The 21369-nt window shown below is 39.7% G+C and overlaps 1 protein-coding gene across 1 annotated transcript in view; it reads right to left on the minus strand.

Annotated features, from left to right (window-relative positions):
- Positions 1 to 926: 926 nt before the first annotated feature.
- LOC144888273 (uncharacterized) overlaps positions 927 to 21369 on the minus strand; it is a 123825-nt gene continuing 103382 nt past the window's right edge. The window contains exons 5-6 of the mRNA XM_078765919.1: positions 2944 to 2954; positions 927 to 1162 (exon numbers count right to left, since the gene is read on the minus strand). Of these exons, the coding sequence (XP_078622045.1) occupies positions 927 to 1162; positions 2944 to 2954 (247 nt within the window). The remainder of the gene's footprint in view (positions 1163 to 2943; positions 2955 to 21369) is intronic.

Raw genomic sequence — 21369 nt, forward strand, 5'->3', positions numbered from 1 at the left:
TTCCTTAACACACCTCGCGCATCGTCTTGCGCACTCTCCCCACTCGGAACGTACCCCGTACCACTCACCATGGGCGTGCACTCTTGCATCCACCCACTAACGCGCTCAGATGGGCTCTCCCACACCCGCGCCACAACCAACTCAGGTGTGCTTCCTCGCACACGTTCCACCACCACTTTACTCTCCGTGTCACACTCACCCTCGCACGTACACTCCATGCACTCCGACGTGCATTCCCGCTCGCACTCGGTTTTACACTCGCGATCCGATGTGCTCTCTCGCACTCGCGCCACCACCAACTCACTCTCTGTGTCACACTCTGTACACCCCGACGTGCATTCTCGCTCGCACTCGGTTTCACACTCGCGCTTCGTAACACGCTCATTCACCGATGCACACTTTTTTTCCACAAGCGCGCCATTTCCACTCACAGGGGACCCTTCACCAATGACCGGATGCTTCCTCGATCCCAAGCACGCGAACATTCTTTTGTCGCCAAACATCCTCCTGCAAAATCTGCCCGCACAATACACAGCACGACTCACCTGGGGGATTCTCTTCTCCACGCGCACCTGCAAATCTTTATAAGGATTAGCAAGTACGGCATCAGGATGTGAACTTAGACTTTGTGCACAATCCATTCCTGCCTCCTGCCGCGAGTGCTTTTCTAAGTCCCCGGTCTCTCCAATTTCAATTCCCAGCACTTTTTCTTTATTCACCTCGACGACCGTTGGCTTTAATAAAATTCCCTCTTCTACCTCAGCGGTCGCCGGCTGCCCCATACCCCGGGTCGCGATCTCTATCCCTGTCATTCTACCTGCGCTTTTCTCCGCTTTGCTCAACCAGCGCTTCTCGACCCGCGTTACCTCATCGTGCACCCCTGGGACCTGCTCGCCCAATCTGCCCCCAAGGTTCTCCCCCACTGCCTAATTGGTCCCCATCTTCCTTTTTGACTCTGCATTCATTTCTTTTAGTTCCTTCGTCATTTGAACACCCATGTCGTTAATTTTCCTGGTGGATATGAGCCCCTGGGCATACATTTTGTTTTCCTCATTCCATTGGGTCAAAAATTTCGACATATTTGCAAAAAATGGATCCCAGACCGCTGACAACGCGGGCTCGACCGCCGCAACCATGTGCGAAGCACCGCCATTTTGTGCACCTGATACCCCCGCGACCGCACCTTCTTTGCTCTCCTCTTCCACTATTCCCACTTCTTCCCTGGGGTCCTGGGTCACCCCTAACCCCTCTAATTCCCCCACCTGCATCCGATTGCCTTGACCATCCATGGCACGACTTAAATGTAGATGTTATTACAATCTCGGCCGCTCCAAATTTTGACCAATTTTTTTTTTTTAAATGTTTAAAAATTTGGTTCGGGCCTCGAATCCCACTCCTGACACCAATTGTTATGGATCTCTATGTCGGCCTTTCCCCCTTAAGGAGGGGGGATTAATCCCCTTGTCCGTGACTGACCGACGTGAGTCCTGGGGGTCCCAACGCTCCTTCCGGTCGGGAGCAGCCAGGGTATTTGGTCTACAAAAAGTCCCAAGGACCTGAGTGCCACTCCTGACTGTGAAGCAAGGGAGGGACTCCCACTCAAACCCCGGTTTTAGATGGTCTAGTTGCCGAGTGGTTTTTAGCAACCCGAAGTTCGAGTCATTAGCATTCACCAACCCGATTCCGAAACGTTGGCCAAATCGTGCCACAGGTATTCAATTGGGAAAAGACAAGGACGACACGGATGTAAAGGAAAGAATAAGAAGAAGAACCAAGGTAGGAAATACAAATATGATTTATTTCTACTATTTACAAGACCAAATAAACCAAGGAGAAGGAAGGATACGAAAATAAAGACAGAAAGAGGGACGGACCAGAAGGACACAGTGCAATTTCTAGCTTAACTATACAAGCTTAACTTATTCCCAGGGACAAGATACACAGAACAAACTCACGTACCCAAAAGGATGGAAAGGCAGGGATGGTTTTGGACGGCAGAGGAGGGTCCAGGCAGATGGTAGGCGTCGAGGTCCGGCTCCAAGCGCGCGCTCCGATCCACGCTTTGGGGTCGAGGCGAAAACCCAGCAAACACAGCCTCGCGTCTCACCGACCGGCAATAGGGCCTAGAGGGTATCGGCCTATTGCCGCAATACAGGCACCCCCTCACGTCTCTCTCTCTGTCTTGCTAGATCACGCCTCTCGTTCGTGCCTTCTCACCGACCTTGTACCTACTTTGTCCAACTCTCATGAACCTTCAAGCAACTCCCTTCACAGAACTCTCACTTCAGAACTCCCTCTGCAGAACTGCTCGTGGGGCTCCCTCACTCATCTCCCTTTTGCGCGATCTTCGCACGCATATCTCATCCTCAAGCGCGGGTGTGACACGCCCTCGTCGGTTTCGGTACCGCCCTCCCCCCATGCTCTGTGACCTTATATGGCAATGCCACGGGCTTGCCTCCTTATTTGGACATGGCGCCGAACGGCGCGCCCCTCGTGGCGAGTGACGGGCTTGTTCCCTTATTTGGGCATGGGGCTGAACAGCCCCGCCCCTCGTGGCGCGCCCTGGGCTTGCCTCTTCCCGGCGACCCCGCCCCGCCTGTTCAAACAGAGCACGGAGCACATTCACTATTTGCAGCGAAATGAGAGGGCGTGCACCCCACGCTTGTGAAGCTGCTTTACCCAGAGAGGGAGTTTGGGCTGGGAAATGTAATTATTGAAGGGGAGCTATTCTTATTTAATTCGGTGCAATGGAGTATTAATTAATGGAAGACAAAGCCTTAACCTAATACACAGAATAAGGAAATATACTACCAACAAGGAGGAAATCTATGATTGGCTAACGTGATTGTATATGACCTAACTAAGGGACGCCCTTTTGACCTTTATACACAACTGGAGGAAGGAGGGTGATATTTTACCATTTACTACACAATAAAAAAATACAATTCTCATATCTACAACAATATGTACACAGACTTGGCATTTAATTTTATTTATTTATTTATATATATATATATATATATATATATATATATATATATATATATATATATATATATATATATATATATATATATATATATATATATACAGACTTGGCTTTTAATATGGAATATTTTTTTTGTGTGATATGTTATTTGATATGTGGGATATATTTAATATGGAATGTTTTTTTTTGTATTTTAATATGGAATATATAAAAATAAATGCCAAGTCTGTATATACTGGTCTGGTTTTTCCAACACTAATACAAGTGCGAAAAGTGGTTTTCTCCACCAACACAAGTGCGAAAAGTGGTTTTGCCACAATAATACAAGTGCAAAAAGTGGTTTCCCACTCCAACACAAGTGCGAAATGTGGATTTTCAACACGAACACAAGTGCGAAAAGTGATTTTTCAACACTAACACAAGTGCAAAAAGTGGTTTCCTTCACCAACACAAGTGCAAAAAGTGGTTTCCTACACTAACACAAGTGCGAAAAGTCGTTTTTCAACACGAACACAAATGCGAAAAGTGGTTTTTTCCACACTTAGAGAAGTGCAAAAAGTGGATTTCTCCACCAACACAAGTGTGAAAAGTGGTTTTTCAACACTAACACAAGCGTGAAAAGTGTTTTTTCAACACTAACACAAGTGCGAAAAGTGGTTTCCTCCACCAACACAAGTGCGAAAAGTGGTTTCCTCCACCAACACAAGTGCGAAAAGTGGTTTTTTAAACACTAACACAAGTGCGAAAAGTGTTTTTTCCACACTAATACAAGTGCAAAAGTGGTTTCCTGCACCAACACAAGTGCGAAAAGTGGGTTTTTCAACACTAACACAAGTGTGAAAAGTGGTTTTTTCAACACCAACACAAGTGCAAAAAGTGGTTTTTCAACACTAATACAAGTGCAAAAAGTGTTTTTTCTACACTAATACAAGTGCAAAAGTGGTTTTTTCAACACTATCACAAGTGCAAAAAGTGTTTTTTCTACACTAATACAAGTGCAAAAGTGGTTTTTCAACACTAATACAAGTGCAAAAGTGGTTTCCTGCACCAACACAAGTGCGAAAAAGTGGTTTTTCAACACTAACACAAGTGCGAAAAGTGGTTTTTCAACACTAACACAAGTGCGAAAAGTGGTTTTTCAACACTAACACAAGTGCGAAAAGTGGTTTTTCCACACTAATACAAGTGCAAAAGTGGTTTCCTGCACCAACACAAGTGCGAAAAGTGGTTTTTCAACACCAACATAAGTGCGAAAAGTGGTTTTTCAACACTAACACAAGTGCGAAAAGTGGTTTTTCAACACTAACACAAGTGCAAAAAGTGGTTTTTCCACCCTAATACAAGTGCAAAAGTGGTTTCCTGCACCAACACAAGTGCGAAAAGTGGTTTTTCAACACTAACACAAGTGCGAAAAGTGGTTTTTCAACACTAACACAAGTGCGAAAAGTGGTTTTGCCACACTAATACAAGTGCAAAAGTGGTTTCCTGCACCAACACAAGTGCGAAAAGTGGTTTTTCAACACTAACACAAGTGCGAAAAGTGTTTTTTCCACACTAATACAAGTGCGAAAAGTGTTTTTTCCACACTAATACAAGTGCAAAAGTGGTTTCCTGCACCAACACAAGTGCGAAAAGTGGTTTTTCAACACTAACACAAGTGCGAAAAAGTGGTTTTTCAACACCAACACAAGTGCAAAAAGTAGTTTTTTCAACACTAACACAAGTGCGAAAAGTGGTTTTTCCACACTAATACAAGTGCAAAAGTGTTTCCTGCACCAACACAAGTGCGAAAAGTGGTTTTTCAACACTAACACAAGCGTGAAAAGTGGTTTTTCAACACTATCACAAGTGCAAAAAGTGTTTTTTCCACACTAATACAAGTGCAAAAGTGGTTTCCTGCACCAACACAAGTGCGAAAAGTGGTTTTTTCCACACTAATACAAGTGCAAAAGTGGTTTCCTGCACCAACACAAGTGCGAAAAGTGGTTTTTCAACACTAACACAAGTGCAAAAAGTGGTTTTTCAACACTATCACAAGTGCAAAAAGTGTTTTTTCTACACTAATACAAGTGCAAAAGTGGTTTTTCAACACTAACACAAGTGCGAAAAGTGGTTTTTCAACACTAACACAAGTGCAAAAAGTGTTTTTTTCAACACTAACACAAGTGCGAAAAGTGGTTTTTTCACACTAATACAAGTGCAAAAGTGGTTTCCTGCACCAACACAAGTGCGAAAAGTCGTTTTTCAACACTAACAGAAGTGCGAAAAGTGGTTTTTCAACACTATCACAAGTGCAAAAAAGTGTTTTTTCCACACTAATACAAGTGCAAAAGTGGTTTCCTGCACCAACACAAGTGCGAAAAGTGGTTTTTCAACACTATCACAAGTGCAAAAAGTGTTTTTTCCACACTAATACAAGTGCAAAAGTGGTTTCCAGCACCAACACAAGTGCGAAAAGTGGTTTTTCAACACTAACACACTAACACAAGTGCGAAAAGTGGTTTTTCAACACTAACACAAGTGCAAAAAGTGGTTTTCCACACTAATACAAGTGCAAAAGTGGTTTCCTGCACCAACACAAGTGCGAAAAGTGGTTTTTCAACACTAACACAAGTGCGAAAAGTGGTTTTTCAACACTAACACAAGTGCGAAAAGTGTTTTTTCAACACTAACACAAGTGCGAAAAGTGTTTTTTCCACACTAATACAAGTGCAAAAGTGGTTTCCTGCACCAACACAAGTGCAAAAAGTGGTTTTTCAACACTAACACAAGTGCGAAAAGTGGTTTTTCAACACTAACACAAGTGCGAAAAGTGTTTTTTCAACACTAACACAAGTGCGAAAAGTGTTTTTTCCACACTAATACAAGTGCAAAAGTGGTTTCCTGCACCAACACAAGTGCGAAAAGTGTTTTTTTTTAACACAATGCGAAAAGTGGTTTTTCAACACTAACACAAGTGCGAAAAGTGGTTTTTCAACACCAACACAAGTGCAAAAAGTGGTTTTTCAACACGAACACAAGTGCGAAAAGTGGTTTTTCCACACTAATACAAGTGCAAAAGTGGTTTGCTGCACCAACACAAGTGCGAAAAGTGGTTTTTCAACACTAACACAAGTGCGAAAAGTGGTTTTTCAACACTATCACAAGTGCAAAAATTGTTTTTTCTACACTAATACAAGTGCAAAAGTGATTTTTCAACACTAACACAAGTGCGCAAAGTGGTTTTTCAACACTAACACAAGTGCAAAAAGTGGTTTTTCAACACTAACACAAGTGCGAAAAGTGGTTTTTCCACACTAATACAAGTGCAAAAGTGGTTTCCTGCACCAATACAAGTGCGAAAAGTGGTTTTTCAACACTAACACAAGTGCAAAAAGTGGTTTTTCAACACTATCACAAGTGCAAAAAGTGTTTTTTCTACACTAATACAAGTGCAAAAGTGGTTTTTCAACACTAACACAAGTGCTAAAAGTGGTTTTTCAACACTAACACAAGTGCAAAAAGTGGTTTTTCAACACTAACACAAGTGCGAAAAGTGGTTTTTCCACACTAATACAAGTGCAAAAGTGGTTTCCTGCATCAACACAAGTGCGAAAAGTGGTTTTTCAACACTAACACAAGTGCGAAAAGTGGTTTTTCAACACTAACACAAGTGCGAAAAGTGGTTTTTCAACACTATCACAAGTGCAAAAAGTGTTTTTTCCACACTAATACAAGTGCAAAAGTGGTCTCCTGCACCAACACAAGTGCGAAAAGTGGTTTTTCAACACTAACACAAGTGCGAAAAGTGGTTTTTCAACACTAACACAAGTGCGAAAAGTGGTTTTTCAACACTAACACAAGTGCGAAAAGTGTTTTTTTCCACACTAATACAAGTGCAAAAGTGGTTTCCTGCACCAACACAAGTGCGAAAAGTGGTTTTTCAACACTAACACAAGTGCGAAAAGTGGTTTTTCAACACTATCACAAGTGCAAAAAGTGTTTTTTCTACACTAATACAAGTGCAAAAGTGATTTTTCAACACTAACACAAGTGCGAAAAGTGGTTTTTCAACACTAACACAAGTGCAAAAAGTGGTTTTTCAACACTAACACAAGTGCGAAAAGTGGTTTTTCCACACTAATACAAGTGCAAAAAGTGTTTTTTCCACACTAATACAAGTGCAAAAGTGGTTTCCTGCACCAACACAAGTGCGAAAAGTGGTTTTTCAACACTAACACAAGTGCGAAAAGTGGTTTTTCAACACCAACACAAGTGCAAAAAGTGGTTTTTCAACACTAACACAAGTGCGAAAAGTGTTTTTTCCACACTACTACAAGTGCAAAAGTGGTTTCCTGCACCAACACAAGTGCGAAAAGTGGTTTTTCAACACTAACACAAGTGCGAAAAGTGGTTTTTCAACACTAACACAAGTGCGAAAAGTGGTTTTTCAACACTAACACAAGTGCGAAAAGTGTTTTTTCCACGCTAATACAAGTGCAAAAGTGGTTTCCTGCACCAACACAAGTGCAAAAAGTGGTTTTTCAACACTAACACAAGTGCGAAAAGTGGTTTTTCAACACTAACACAAGTGCGAAAAGTGTTTTTTCCACACTAATACAAGTGCAAAAGTGGTTTCCTGCACCAACACAAGTGCGAAAAGTGGTTTTTCAACACTCACACAAGTGCAAAAAGTGGTTTTTCAACACTAACACAAGTGCAAAAAGTGTTTTTTCTACACTAATACAAGTGCAAAAGTGATTTTTCAACACTAACACAAGTGCGAAAAGTGGTTTTTCAACACTAACACAAGTGCAAAAAGTGGTTTTTCAACACTAACACAAGTGCGAAAAGTGGTTTTTCCACACTAATACAAGTGCAAAAGTGGTTTCCTGCACCAACACAAGTGCGAAAAGTGGTTTTTCAACACTAACACAAGTGCGAAAAGTGGTTTTTCAACACTAACACAAGTGCGAAAAGTGGTTTTTCCACACTAATACAAGTGCAAAAGTGGTTTCCTGCACCAACACAAGTGCGAAAAGTGGTTTTTCAACACTAACACAAGTGCGAAAAGTGGTTTTTCAACACTATCACAAGTGCAAAAAGTGTTTTTTCTACACTAATACAAGTGCAAAAGTGATTTTTCAACACTAACACAAGTGCGAAAAGTGGTTTTTCAACACTAACACAAGTGCAAAAAGTGGTTTTTCAACACTAACACAAGTGCGAAAAGTGGTTTTTCCACACTAATACAAGTGCAAAAAGTGTTTTTTCCACACTAATACAAGTGCCAAAGTGGTTTCCTGCACCAACACAAGTGCGAAAAGTGGTTTTTAAACACTAACACAAGTGCGAAAAGTGGTTTTTCAACACTAACACAAGTGCGAAAAGTGTTTTTTCCACACTAATACAAGTGCAAAAGTGGTTTCCTGCACCAACACAAGTGCGAAAAGTGGTTTTTCAACACTAACACAAGTGCGAAAAGTGGTTTTTCAACACCAACACAAGTGCAAAAAGTGGTTTTTCAACACTAACACAAGTGCGAAAAGTGTTTTTTCCACACTAATACAAGTGCAAAAGTGGTTTCCTGCACCAACACAAGTGCGAAAAGTGGTTTTTCAACACTAACACAAGTGCGAAAAGTGGTTTTTCAACACTAACACAAGTGCGAAAAGTGGTTTTTCAACACTAACACAAGTGCGAAAAGTGTTTTTTCCACGCTAATACAAGTGCAAAAGTGGTTTCCTGCACCAACACAAGTGCAAAAAGTGGTTTTTCAACACTAACACAAGTGCGAAAAGTGGTTTTTCAACACTAACACAAGTGCGAAAAGTGTTTTTTCCACACTAATACAAGTGCAAAAGTGGTTTCCTGCACCAACACAAGTGCGAAAAGTGGTTTTTCAACACTCACACAAGTGCGAAAAGTGGTTTTTCAACACTAACACAAGTGCAAAAAGTGTTTTTTCCACACTAATACAAGTGCCAAAGTGGTTTCCTGCACCAACACAAGTGCGAAAAGTGGTTTTTAAACACTAACACAAGTGCGAAAAGTGGTTTTTCAACACTAACACAAGTGCGAAAAGTGTTTTTTCCACACTAATACAAGTGCAAAAGTGGTTTCCTGCACCAACACAAGTGCGAAAAGTGGTTTTTCCACACTAATACAAGTGCAAAAGTGGTTTCCTGCACCAACACAAGTGCGAAAAGTGGTTTTTCAACACTAACACAAGTGCGAAAAGTGGTTTTTCAACACCAACACAAGTGCAAAAAGTGGTTTTTCAACACTAACACAAGTGCGAAAAGTGTTTTTTCCACACTAATACAAGTGCAAAAGTGGTTTCCTGCACCAACACAAGTGCGAAAAGTGGTTTTTCAACACTAACACAAGTGCGAAAAGTGGTTTTTCAACACTAACACAAGTGCGAAAAGTGGTTTTTCAACACTAACACAAGTGCGAAAAGTGTTTTTTCCACACTAATACAAGTGCAAAAGTGGTTTCCTGCACCAACACAAGTGCGAAAAGTGGTTTTTCAACACTAACACAAGTGCGAAAAGTGGTTTTTCAACACTAACACAAGTGCGAAAAGTGTTTTTCCACACTAATACAAGTGCAAAAGTGGTTTCCTGCACCAACACAAGTGCGAAAAGTGGTTTTTCAACACTCACAAGTGCAAAAAGTGGTTTTTCAACACTAACACAAGTGCGAAAAGTGGTTTTTCAACACTAACACAAGTGCGAAAAGTGGTTTTTCCACACTACTACAAGTGCAAAAGTGGTTCCCTGCACCAACACAAGTGCGAAAAGTGGTTTTTCAACACTAACACAAGTGCGAAAAGTAGTTTTTCAACACTAACACAAGTGCGAAAAGTGGTTTTTCCACACTAATACAAGTGCAAAAGTGGTTTCCTGCACCAACACAAGTGCGAAAAGTGGTTTTTCAACACTAACACAAGTGCGAAAAGTGGTTTTTCAACACTAACACAAGTGCGAAAAGTGGTTTTTCAACACTAACACAAGTGCGAAAAGTGTTTTTTCCACGCTAATACAAGTGCAAAAGTGGTTTCCTGCACCAACACAAGTGCAAAAAGTGGTTTTTTCAACACTAACACAAGTGCGAAAAGTGGTTTTTCAACACTAACACAAGTGCGAAAAGTGTTTTTTTCCACACTAATACAAGTGCAAAAGTGGTTTCCTGCACCAACACAAGTGCGAAAAGTGGTTTTTTCAACACTCACACAAGTGCGAAAAGTGGTTTTTCAACACTAACACAAGTGCAAAAAGTGTTTTTTTCCACACTAATACAAGTGCCAAAGTGGTTTCCTGCACCAACACAAGTGCGAAAAGTGGTTTTTAAACACTAACACAAGTGCGAAAAGTGGTTTTTCAACACTAACACAAGTGCGAAAAGTGTTTTTTCCACACTAATACAAGTGCAAAAGTGGTTTCCTGCACCAACACAAGTGCGAAAAGTGGTTTTTTCAACACTAACACAGTGCGAAAAGTGGTTTTTCAACACCAACACAAGTGCAAAAAGTGGTTTTTCAACACTAACACAAGTGCGAAAAGTGTTTTTTCCACACTAATACAAGTGCAAAAGTGGTTTCCTGCACCAACACAAGTGCGAAAAGTGGTTTTTCAACACTAACACAAGTGCGAAAAGTGGTTTTTCAACACTAACACAAGTGCGAAAAGTGGTTTTTCAACACTAACACAAGTGCGAAAAGTGTTTTTTCCACACTAATACAAGTGGAAAAGTGGTTTCCTGCACCAACACAAGTGCGAAAAGTGGTTTTTCAACACTAACACAAGTGCGAAAAGTGGTTTTTAAACACTAACACAAGTGCGAAAAGTGGTTTTTCAACACTAACACAAGTGCGAAAAGTGGTTTTTCCACACTAATACAAGTGCCAAAGTGGTTTCCTGCACCAACACAAGTGCGAAAAGTGGTTTTTAAACACTAACACAAGTGCGAAAAGTGGTTTTTCCACACTAATACAAGTGCAAAAAGTGTTTTTTCCACACTAATACAAGTGCCAAAGTGGTTTCCTGCACCAACACAAGTGCGAAAAGTGGTTTTTAAACACTAACACAAGTGCGAAAAGTGGTTTTTCCACACTAATACAAGTGCAAAAAGTGTTTTTTCCACACTAATACAAGTGCCAAAGTGGTTTCCTGCACCAACACAAGTGCGAAAAGTGGTTTTTAAACACTAACACAAGTGCGAAAAGTGGTTTTTCCACACTAATACAAGTGCCAAAGTGGTTTCCTGCACCAACACAAGTGCGAAAAGTGGTTTTTAAACACTAACACAAGTGCGAAAAGTGGTTTTTCCACACTAATACAAGTGCAAAAAGTGTTTTTTCCACACTAATACAAGTGCCAAAGTGGTTTCCTGCACCAACACAAGTGCGAAAAGTGGTTTTTAAACACTAACACAAGTGCGAAAAGTGGTTTTTCAACACTAACACAAGTGCGAAAAGTGTTTTTTCCACACTAATACAAGTGCAAAAGTGGTTTCCTGCACCAACACAAGTGCGAAAAGTGGTTTTTCAACACTAACACAAGTGCGAAAAGTGGTTTTTCAACACCAACACAAGTGCAAAAAGTGGTTTTTCAACACTAACACAAGTGCGAAAAGTGTTTTTTCCACACTAATACAAGTGCAAAAGTGGTTTCCTGCACCAACACAAGTGCGAAAAGTGGTTTTTCAACACTAACACAAGTGCGAAAAGTGGTTTTTCAACACTAACACAAGTGCGAAAAGTGGTTTTTCAACACTAACACAAGTGCGAAAAGTGGTTTTTCAACACTAACACAAGTGCGAAAAGTGTTTTTTCCACACTAATACAAGTGCAAAAGTGGTTTCCTGCACCAACACAAGTGCGAAAAGTGGTTTTTCAACACTAACACAAGTGCGAAAAGTGGTTTTTCAACACTAACACAAGTGCGAAAAGTGTTTTTCCACACTAATACAAGTGCAAAAGTGGTTTCCTGCACCAACACAAGTGCGAAAAGTGGTTTTTCAACACTCACAAGTGCAAAAAGTGGTTTTTCAACACTAACACAAGTGCGAAAAGTGGTTTTTCAACACTAACACAAGTGCGAAAAGTGGTTTTTCCACACTACTACAAGTGCAAAAGTGGTTCCCTGCACCAACAAGTGCGAAAAGTGGTTTTTCAACACTAACACAAGTGCGAAAAGTAGTTTTTCAACACTAACACAAGTGCGAAAAGTGGTTTTTCCACACTAATACAAGTGCAAAAGTGGTTTCCTGCACCAACACAAGTGCGAAAAGTGGTTTTTCAACACTAACACAAGTGCGAAAAGTGGTTTTTCAACACTAACACAAGTGCGAAAAGTGGTTTTTTCAACACTAACACAAGTGCGAAAAGTGTTTTTTCCACACTAATACAAGTGCAAAAGTGGTTTCCTGCACCAACACAAGTGCGAAAAGTGGTTTTTCAACACTCACACAAGTGCAAAAAGTGGTTTTTCAACACTAACACAAGTGCGAAAAGTGGTTTTTCAACACTAACACAAGTGCGAAAAGTGGTTTTTCCACACTAATACAAGTGCAAAAGTGGTTCCCTGCACCAACACAAGTGCGAAAAGTGGTTTTTTCAACACTAACACAAGTGCGAAAAGTAGTTTTTCAACACTAACACAAGTGCGAAAAGTGGTTTTTCCACACTAATACAAGTGCAAAAGTGGTTCCCTGCACCAACACAAGTGCGAAAAGTGGTTTTTCAACACTAACACAAGTGCGAAAAGTAGTTTTTCAACACTAACACAAGTGCGAAAAGTGGTTTTTCCACACTAATACAAGTGCAAAAGTGGTTTCCTGCACCAACACAAGTGCGAAAAGTGGTTTTTCAACACTAACACAAGTGCGAAAAGTGGTTTTTCAACACTAACACAAGTGCAAAAAGTCGTTTTTAAACACTAACACAAGTGCGAAAAGTGTTTTTTCCACACTAATACAAGTGCAAAAGTGGTTTCCTGCACCAACACAAGTGCAAAAAGTGGTTTTTCAACACTAACACAAGTGCAAAAAGTGGTTTTTCAACACTATCACAAGTGCAAAAAGTGTTTTTTCTACACTAATACAAGTGCAAAAGTGGTTTTTCAACACTAACACAAGTGCTAAAAGTGGTTTTTCAACACTAACACAAGTGCAAAAAGTGGTTTTTCAACACTAACACAAGTGCGAAAAGTGCTTTTTCCACACTAATACAAGTGCAAAAGTGGTTTCCTGCATCAACACAAGTGCGAAAGTGGTTTTTCAACACTAACACAAGTGCGAAAAGTGGTTTTTCAACACTAACACAAGTGCGAAAAGTGGTTTTTCAACACTATCACAAGTGCAAAAAGTGTTTTTTCCACACTAATACAAGTGCAAAAGTGGTCTCCTGCACCAACACAAGTGCGAAAAGTGGTTTTTCAACACTAACACAAGTGCGAAAAGTGGTTTTTCAACACTAACACAAGTGCGAAAAGTGGTTTTTCAACACCAACACAAGTGCGAAAAGTGGTTTTTCCACACTAATACAAGTGCAAAAGTGGTTTCCTGCACCAACACAAGTGCGAAAAGTGGTTTTTCAACACTAACACAAGTGCGAAAGTGGTTTTTCAACACTAACACAAGTGCAAAAAGTCGTTTTTAAACACTAACACAAGTGCGAAAAGTGTTTTTTCCACACTAATACAAGTGCAAAAGTGGTTTCCTGCACCAACACAAGTGCAAAAAGTGGTTTTTCAACACTAACACAAGTGCAAAAAGTGGTTTTTTCAACACTATCACAAGTGCAAAAAGTGTTTTTTCTACACTAATACAAGTGCAAAAGTGGTTTTTCAACACTAACACAAGTGCTAAAAGTGGTTTTTCAACACTAACACAAGTGCGAAAAGTGGTTTTTCCACACTAATACAAGTGCAAAAGTGGTTTCCTGCATCAACACAAGTGCGAAAAGTGGTTTTTCAACACTAACACAAGTGCGAAAAGTGGTTTTTCAACACTAACACAAGTGCGAAAAGTGGTTTTTCAACACTATCACAAGTGCAAAAAGTGTTTTTTCCACACTAATACAAGTGCAAAAGTGGTTTCCTGCACCAACACAAGTGCGAAAAGTGGTTTTTCAACACTAACACAAGTGCGAAAAGTGGTTTTTCAACACTAACACAAGTGCGAAAAGTGGTTTTTCAACACCAACACAAGTGCGAAAAGTGGTTTTTCACACTAATACAAGTGCAAAAGTGGTTTCCTGCACCAACACAAGTGCGAAAAGTCGTTTTTTAAACACTAACACAAGTGCGAAAAGTGGTTTTTCAACACTAACACAAGTGCGAAAAGTGGTTTTTCCACACTAATACAAGTGCAAAAGTGGTTTCCTGCACCAACACAAGTGCGAAAAGTGGTTTTTCAACACTATCACAAGTGCAAAAAGTGTTTTTTCTACACTAATACAAGTGCAAAAGTGATTTTTCAACACTAACACAAGTGCGAAAAGTGGTTTTTCAACACTAACACAAGTGCAAAAAGTGGTTTTTCAACACTAACACAAGTGCGAAAAGTGGTTTTTCCACACTAATACAAGTGCAAAAAGTGTTTTTTCCACACTAATACAAGTGCCAAAGTGGTTTCCTGCACCAACACAAGTGCGAAAAGTGGTTTTTAAACACTAACACAAGTGCGAAAAGTGGTTTTTCAACACTAACACAAGTGCGAAAAGTGTTTTTTCCACACTAATACAAGTGCAAAAGTGGTTTCCTGCACCAACACAAGTGCGAAAAGTGGTTTTTCAACACTAACACAAGTGCGAAAAGTGGTTTTTCAACACCAACACAAGTGCAAAAAGTGGTTTTTCAACACTAACACAAGTGCGAAAAGTGTTTTTTCCACACTAATACAAGTGCAAAAGTGGTTTCCTGCACCAACACAAGTGCGAAAAGTGGTTTTTCAACACTAACACAAGTGCGAAAAGTGGTTTTTCAACACTAACACAAGTGCGAAAAGTGGTTTTTCAACACTAACACAAGTGCGAAAAGTGTTTTTTCCACGCTAATACAAGTGCAAAAGTGGTTTCCTGCACCAACACAAGTGCAAAAAGTGGTTTTTCAACACTAACACAAGTGCGAAAAGTGGTTTTTCAACACTAACACAAGTGCGAAAAGTGTTTTTTCCACACTAATACAAGTGCAAAAGTGGTTTCCTGCACCAACACAAGTGCGAAAAGTGGTTTTTCAACACTCACACAAGTGCAAAAAGTGGTTTTTCAACACTAACACAAGTGCAAAAAGTGTTTTTTCTACACTAATACAAGTGCAAAAGTGATTTTTCAACACTAACACAAGTGCGAAAAGTGGTTTTTCAACACTAACACAAGTGCAAAAAGTGGTTTTTCAACACTAACACAAGTGCGAAAAGTGGTTTTTCCACACTAATACAAGTGCAAAAGTGGTTTCCTGCACCAACACAAGTGCGAAAAGTGGTTTTTAAACACTAACACAAGTGCGAAAAGTGGTTTTTCAACACTAACACAAGTGCAAAAAGTGTTTTTTCCACACTAATACAAGTGCAAAAGTGGTTTCCTGCACCAACACAAGTGCGAAAAGTGGTTTTTCAACACCAACACAAGTGCAAAAAGTGGTTTTTCAACACTAACACAAGTGCGAAAAGTGTTTTTTCCACACTAATACAAGTGCAAAAGTGGTTTCCTGCACCAACACAAGTGCGAAAAGTGGTTTTTCAACACTAACACAAGTGCGAAAAGTGGTTTTTCAACACTAACACAAGTGCGAAAAGTGTTTTTTCCACACTAATACAAGTGCAAAAGTGGTTTCCTGCACCAACACAAGTGCGAAAAGTGGTTTTTCAACACTAACACAAGTGCGAAAAGTGGTTTTTCAACACTAACACAAGTGCGAAAAGTGTTTTTCCACACTAATACAAGTGCAAAAGTGGTTTCCTGCACCAACACAAGTGCGAAAAGTGGTTTTTCAACACTCACAAGTGCAAAAAGTGGTTTTTCAACACTAACACAAGTGCGAAAAGTGGTTTTTCAACACTAACACAAGTGCGAAAAGTGGTTTTTCCACACTACTACAAGTGCAAAAGTGGTTCCCTGCACCAACACAAGTGCGAAAAGTGGTTTTTCAACACTAACACAAGTGCGAAAAGTATTTTTTCAACACTAGCACAAGTGCGAAAAGTGGTTTTTCCACACTAATACAAGTGCAAAAGTGGTTTCCTGCACCAACACAAGTGCGAAAAGTGGTTTTTCAACACTAACACAAGTGCGAAAAGTGGTTTTTCAACACTAACACAAGTGCGAAAAGTGTTTTTTCCACACTAATACAAGTGCAAAAGTGGTTTCCTGCACCAACACAAGTGCGAAAAGTGGTTTTTCAACACTCACACAAGTGCAAAAAGTGGTTTTTCAACACTAACACAAGTGCGAAAAGTGGTTTTTCAACACTAACACAAGTGCGAAAAGTGGTTTTTCCACACTAATACAAGTGCAAAAGTGGTTCCCTGCACCAACACAAGTGCGAAAAGTGGTTTTTCAACACTAACACAAGTGCGAAAAGTAGTTTTTCAACACTAACACAAGTGCGAAAAGTGGTTTTTCCACACTAATACAAGTGCAAAAGTGGTTCCCTGCACCAACACAAGTGCGAAAAGTGGTTTTTCAACACTAACACAAGTGCGAAAAGTAGTTTTTCAACACTAACACAAGTGCGAAAAGTGGTTTTTCCACACTAATACAAGTGCAAAAGTGGTTTCCTGCACCAACACAAGTGCGAAAAGTGGTTTTTCAACACTAACACAAGTGCGAAAAGTGGTTTTTCAACACTAACACAAGTGCGAAAAGTGTTTTTCAACACTAACACAAGTGCGAAAAGTGTTTTTTCCACACTAATACAAGTGCAAAAGTGGTTTCCTGCACCAACACAAGTGCAAAAAGTGGTTTTTCAACACTAACACAAGTGCAAAAAGTGGTTTTTCAACACTAACACAAGTGCGAAAAGTGGTTTTTCAACACTAACACAAGTGCGAAAAGTGGTTTTTCAACACTAACACAAGTGCGAAAAGTGTTATTTCCACACTAATACAAGTGCAAAAGTGGTTTCCTGCACCAACACAAGTGCGAAAAGTGGTTTTTCAACACTAACACAAGTGCGAAAAGTGGTTTTTCCACACTAATACAAGTGCAAAAGTGGTTTCCTGCACCAACACAAGTGCGAAAAGTGGTTTTTCAACACCAACACAAGTGCAAAAAGTGGTTTTTCAACACTAACACAAGTGCGAAAAGTGTTTTTTCCACACTAATACAAGTGCAAAAGTGGTTTCCTGCACCAACACAAGTGCGAAAAGTGGTTTTTCAACACTAACACAAGTGCGAAAAGTGGTTTTTCAACACTATCACAAGTGCAAAAAGTGTTTTTTCTACACTAATACAAGTGCAAAAAGTGTTTTTTCTACACTAACACAAGTGCAAAAAGTGTTTTTTCCACACTAATACAAGTGCAAAAGTGGTTTCCTGCACCAACACAAGTGCGAAAAGTGGTTTTTCAACACTAACACAAGTTCAAAAAGTGGTTTTTCAACACTAACACAAGTGCGAAAAGTGGTTTTTCCACACTAATACAAGTGCAAAAGTGGTTTCCTGCACCAACACAATTGCGAAAAGTGGTTTTTAAACACTAACACAAGTGCGAAAAGTGGTTTTTCAACACTAACACAAGTGCGAAAAGTGTTTTTTCCACACTAATACAAGTGCCAAAGTGGTTTCCTGCACCAACACAAGTGCGAAAAGTGGTTTTTCAACACTAACACAAGTGCGAAAAGTGGTTTTTCAACACCAACACAAGTGCAAAAAGTGGTTTTTCAACACTAACACAAGTGCGAAAAGTGGTTTTTCCACACTAATACAAGTGCAAAAGTGGTTTCCTGCACCAACACAAGTGCGAAAAGTGGTTTTTCAACACCAACACAAGTGCGAAAAGTGGTTTTTCAACACTAACACAAGTGCGAAAAGTGGTTTTTCAACACTAACACAAGTGCGAAAAGTGTTTTTTCCACGCTAATACAAGTGCAAAAGTGGTTTCCTGCACCAACACAAGTGCAAAAAGTGGTTTTTCAACACTAACACAAGTGCGAAAAGTGGTTTTTCAACACTAACACAAGTGCGAAAAGTGTTTTTTCCACACTAATACAAGTGCAAAAGTGGTTTCCTGCACCAACACAAGTGCGAAAAGTGGTTTTTCAACACTCACACAAGTGCAAAAAGTGGTTTTTCAACACTAACACAAGTGCAAAAAGTGTTTTTTCTACACTAATACAAGTGCAAAAGTGATTTTTCAACACTAACACAAGTGCGAAAAGTGGTTTTTCAACACTAACACAAGTGCAAAAAATGGTTTTTCAACACTAACACAAGTGCAAAAAGTGGTTTTTCCACACTAATACAAGTGCAAAAGTGGTTTCCTGCACCAACACAAGTGAGAAAAGTGGTTTTTAAACACTAACACAAGTGCGAAATGTGGTTTTTCAACACTAACACAAGTGCAAAAAGTGTTTTTTCCACACTAATACAAGTGCCAAAGTGGTTTCCTGCACCAACACAAGTGCGAAAAGTGGTTTTTAAACACTAACACAAGTGCGAAAAGTGGTTTTTCAACACTAACACAAGTGCGAAAAGTGTTTTTTCCACACTAATACAAGTGCAAAAGTGGTTTCCTGCACCAACACAAGTGCGAAAAGTGGTTTTTCAACACTAACACAAGTGCGAAAAGTGGTTTTTCAACACCAACACAAGTGCAAAAAGTGGTTTTTCAACACTAACACAAGTACGAAAAGTGTTTTTTCCACACTAATACAAGTGCAAAAGTGGTTTCCTGCACCAACACAAGTGCGAAAAGTGGTTTTTCAACACTAACACAAGTGCGAAAAGTGGTTTTTCAACACTAACACAAGTGCAAAAAGTGGTTTTTCAACACTAACACAAGTGCGAAAAGTGGTTTTTCAACACTAACAAGTGCGAAAAGTGGTTTTTCCACACTACTACAAGTGCAAAAGTGGTTCCCTGCACCAACACAAGTGCGAAAAGTGGTTTTTCAACACTAACACAAGTGCGAAAAGTAGTTTTTCAACACTAACACAAGTGCGAAAAGTGGTTTTTCCACACTAATACAAGTGCAAAAGTGGTTTCCTGCACCAACACAAGTGCGAAAAGTGGTTTTTCAACACTAACACAAGTGCGAAAAGTGGTTTTTCAACACTAACACAAGTGCGAAAAGTGTTTTTTCCACACTAATACAAGTGCAAAAGTGGTTTCCTGCACCAACACAAGTGCGAAAAGTGGTTTTTCAACACTCACACAAGTGCAAAAAGTGGTTTTTCAACACTAACACAAGTGCGAAAAGTGGTTTTTCAACACTAACACAAGTGCGAAAAGTGGTTTTTCCACACTAATACAAGTGCAAAAGTGGTTCCCTGCACCAACACAAGTGCGAAAAGTGGTTTTTCAACACTAACACAAGTGCGAAAAGTAGTTTTTCAACACTAACACAAGTGCGAAAAGTGGTTTTTCCACACTAAGTGCAAAAGTGGTTCCCTGCACCAACACAAGTGCGAAAAGTGGTTTTTCAACACTAACACAAGTGCGAAAAGTCGTTTTTCAACACTAACACAAGTGCGAAAAGTGTTTTTTCCACACTAATACAAGTGCAAAAGTGGTTTCCTGCACCAACACAAGTGCGAAAAGTGGTTTTTCAACACTAACACAAGTGCGAAAAGTGGTTTTTCAACACTAACACAAGTGCGAAAAGTGGTTTTTCAACACTAACACAAGTGCAAAAAGTGGTTTTTAAACACTAACACAAGTGCGAAAAGTGTTTTTTCCACACTAATACAAGTGCAAAAGTGGTTTCCTGCACCAACACAAGTGCGAAAAGTGGTTTTTCAACACTAACGCAAGTGCGAAAAGTGGTTTTTCAACACCAACACAAGTGCAAAAAGTGCTTTTTCCACACTAATACAAGTGCAAAAGTGGTTTCCTGCACCAACACAAGTGCGAAAAGTGGTTTTTCAACACTAACACAAGTGCGAAAAGTGGTTTTTCAACACTATCACAAGTGCAAAAAGTGTTTTTTCTACACTAATACAAGTGCAAAAAGTGTTTTTTCTACACTAACACAAGTGCAAAAAGTGTTTTTTCCACACTAATACAAGTGCAAAAGTGGTTTCCTGCACCAACACAAGTGCGAAAAGTGGTTTTTCAACACTAACACAAGTTCAAAAAGTGGTTTTTCAACACTAACACAATTGCGAAAAGTGGTTTTTCCACACTAATACAAGTGCAAAAGTGGTTTCCTGCACCAACACAATTGCGAAAAGTGGTTTTTAAACACTAACACAAGTGCGAAAAGTGGTTTTTCAACACTAACACAAGTGCGAAAAGTGTTTTTTCCACACTAATACAAGTGCCAAAGTGGTTTCCTGCACCAACACAAGTGCGAAAAGTGGTTTTTCAACACTAACACAAGTGCGAAAAGTGGTTTTTCAACACCAACACAAGTGCAAAAAGTGGTTTTTCAACACTAACACAAGTGCGAAAAGTGGTTTTTCCACACTAATACAAGTGCAAAAGTGGTTTCCTGCACCAACACAAGTGCGAAAAGTGTTTTTTCAACACTAACACAAGTGCGAAAAGTGGTTTTTCAACACTATCACAAGTGCAAAAAGTGTTTTTTCTACACTAATACAAGTGCAAAAGTGATTTTTCAACACTAACACAAGTGCGAAAAGTGGTTTTTCAACACTAACACAAGTGCAAAAAGTGGTTTTTCAACACTAACACAAGTGCGAAAAGTGGTTTTTCCACACTAATACAAGTGCAAAAGTGGTTTCCTGCACCAACACAAGTGCGAAAAGTGGTTTTTCAACAATAACACAAGTGCAAAAAGTGGTTTTTCAACACTATCACAAGTGCAAAAAGTGTTTTTTCTATACTAATACAAGTGCAAAAGTGGTTTTTCATCACTAACACAAGTGCGAAAAGTGGTTTTTCAACACTAACACAAGTGCAAAAAGTGGTTTTTCAACACTAACACAAGTGCGAAAAGTGGTTTTGCCACACTAATACAAGTGCAAAAGTGGTTTCCTGCACCAACACAAGTACGAAAAGTGGTTTTTCAACACTAACACAAGTGCGAAAAGTGGTTTTTCAACACTAACACAAGTGCGAAAAGTGGTTTTTCAACACTAACACAAGTGCAAAAAGTGTTTTTTCCACACTAATACAAGTGCAAAAGTGGTCTCCTGCACCAACACAAGTGCGAAAAGTGGTTTTTCAACACTAACACAAGTGCGAAAAGTGGTTTTTCAACACTAACACA

The sequence above is a fragment of the Myxine glutinosa genome, chromosome 11 (assembly GCF_964187855.1).
Source record: "Myxine glutinosa chromosome 11, kmMyxGlut1.1, whole genome shotgun sequence".
NCBI classification, from domain to species: domain Eukaryota; kingdom Metazoa; phylum Chordata; class Myxini; order Myxiniformes; family Myxinidae; genus Myxine; species Myxine glutinosa.